The following is a 2,668-nucleotide window of genomic DNA, read 5'->3' on the forward strand; positions in this document are numbered from 1 at the left end:
ATACCCTCTTAGCTGATGATATAGGGATGATTATTCTGGCTTCCTTTTGGGAATCAGTTCTCTAAGAAAAAGGAGTAATTGCTAATATTATTTTGCTTCTATAGCCCATCCTTGCAGACAACACCATTTTAACTCATTTCTTTCTACGTGAAATATCAAGAATAGTTATAATAACAGGTCATCAACTATCACATGCATTATAAGGAGTGGCCCCAGGACATAAAGCATTAATCTTATAAATTTGAAAATGATTATACAACCTGATTGCAAATGTTGACCTCATAATATTTGGAAAACTGAGACACAGATAATCCACAGTGCTCAAAGACAAATGCTTACTTAAGCTATCCCCTGTTGCCTGAGATGAAGTGATTAGTGAAATATGGCTGCACTTAACTGTTATGGTGGGCGAGGCCTATAGGAATAAGTGATTTGTTGATTACTTCTGATTGTACTGAAGAGTTTACTGAAAAGTAATATGAGGTTTCATTGTTAAATTATGAGATCAAGGTCTAATCAGAGAATAAGTTAGTTTCTGTGATGACACTAAATAAAAACAAAATATAGTCTTACAACAGAAGTAGAATTCCAAGCTTCATCCAGTGACTTATGTGAAATATTATTTGGTAAGAACTGGGGACTTGCAAATAGTAATTGAAGACATTTATTTTAATTTTCTTAAGTTTATTTATTTATTTTGAGAGAGAGAGAAATAATTCAAGCAGTGTAGGAGTAGAGAGAGAGAGACAGAGAGACAGAGAGACAGAGAGCTAGAGAGTATCCCAAGCAGACTCCACACTGTCAGCACAGAGCCCGACATGGGACTCGATCTCACAAACATGAGATCATGACTTGAGCCAAAATCAAGAGTTGGACACTTAACCGACTGAGCCATTCAGGTGCTCCAATAATGAACAAATACTTCAGTTTAAATATAAAGGATATTAGGAAGCTTATCAGATAGTTGAGATGAAAGGGGACAGAGAAAAATTCAGTATAGAAAAAAGTAAAAACAAGATAGAATCTAAATTATCGGGCATATTCTCTGTATTCATTGCTCTTAGGCTTTGCATATTGCATGACCAGTACTCCCATTTGTCAGTGAGCAGCCACGCTAAAAAATGGTGTCTATAATTTTTTGCTACCTCTGTGTTCATTTCCTGATGAGCACATAGTTCCTAAATTTCATTTTTAAAATACCTATATTGCATGGACACTCCTGAGATCTTCCTAGTGGTGAAAAAGGCACCGAGATGACTTTGATATGAAATAATACAACTTCTTACTAAGTTTTTTCTCCTCTCTGATTTCAGCTTTTAGAGTCAATAACTTCAATGCATCAGAAAACCACAGAAGTTTTTCTTTCTTTCTTTTTCTTATTAATATAGTATTTGTCTGTCTTCCCTCTGTCAAACTGACCCAGCCACTTTCCCCAGGCTGCCTGGGAGGTATAGAAAAAGGAACATACAGGGCAGACAAGACATGGGAAAAAAGACCTATGGGAGGTGGAGAAAGCTCCTTCACATGGCAAAGAGGATGAGAAAGGCCACCATCAAGCAAAAGAGCCCCATGACCTCCAAAAGAGTAAAGCCCAGAATGGCATAGGAGAAGAGCTGTTGCTTCAGAGAAAGAGTCCTGGCATAACCAATGATGAGGATTCCAAACACGGTCACAGTCACAGTCACAGAGCCAGCCACTACTACCAAGGCAGACCCAGCCCCTGTGAACTTGGCTGCTATACCAATGTCCCTTGAAATGGCACTGGTTTGGAAGCTGTAGCTAGGAGTAAATGAGGTCAGGGGACATGGGGTTGCCAAGCTGCTGAGGCTCTTATCTGTCAGTGTCTCTGGTGGTTTTAGCACCACTGCAGACAGTGATCCGCTCAACAGCGGTCAGTGCTCCTGACCAAGAAGAGGGTAGAGAAGGACTTTGCATGGGTGTACATCTTCAGGGAATGAGGTACAATGGCAGGAGAGATGCTCCTAGTGCAGAGAAGACAGTCAAAGTAGTTTTTCTGATTCACATTAATCTGACAAAAAGGAGCAACTCCCTGCTATTAAGGGGCAGGCACTCAATAGCACCTTTACAGTCTTAGAAACTCTCAATATTATCAGGTAATTAGGCATTCAGGGAACTCTTGCTGTATATGTCAGGTTTAGAAATATTCCATTTTTTGTAGTTACCTGAAGATGTAGACACCTTTTTGACTTTGTAATTGTATGGTCATGCATTCTGATTTTTTCCACAATATGAAATGTTCCCTGCGGTGCTTATTCTAAACTATCAGTGATGATGACCACAATGGACTGACAGTTACTTTTATTTACCATTAAAATCCCCACAAATGGAGACAGCTTTGCATAGACTATTTAGAAATTGCTTAGCAAGAGCCTTCCCAATTAAATAATTTTAAATTGTACATTCTTACTGTCAGGCTTTAAAACCTACAAACAAAATGCTGCATTTGATTCACAAAATATATACAACTGGTAATGGTGGTGGTAGAGCAGTGTGAAGCAGCCTGACTTCTCTTTTATATATCTATAAAAATAGGAGAAATGAGTAAATATTTTAAAAAGATTCGAAATTTAGCAAGTGATATTTATTACTTCTGCTTTGCATTCACCATCGTCTGCAAATGTGAATAAAAAGATCTATGTGCAATAGA

At 38.2% G+C, this 2,668-nt stretch overlaps 1 protein-coding gene across 1 annotated transcript; it reads right to left on the reverse strand.

The window, feature by feature from the left end:
- Positions 1 to 1,520: 1,520 nt before the first annotated feature.
- On the reverse strand, positions 1,521 to 1,993 carry LOC115527494 (ATP synthase F(0) complex subunit C2, mitochondrial-like). Its single transcript, XM_032594788.1, is given in 2 exon segments — positions 1,521 to 1,891; positions 1,894 to 1,993. Coding segments are annotated over 2 exon segments (423 nt in total). The 5' UTR covers positions 1,946 to 1,993.
- Positions 1,994 to 2,668: the final 675 nt, after the last annotated feature.

This window comes from Lynx canadensis, chromosome A1, assembly GCF_007474595.2.
Source record: "Lynx canadensis isolate LIC74 chromosome A1, mLynCan4.pri.v2, whole genome shotgun sequence".
NCBI classification, from domain to species: domain Eukaryota; kingdom Metazoa; phylum Chordata; class Mammalia; order Carnivora; family Felidae; genus Lynx; species Lynx canadensis.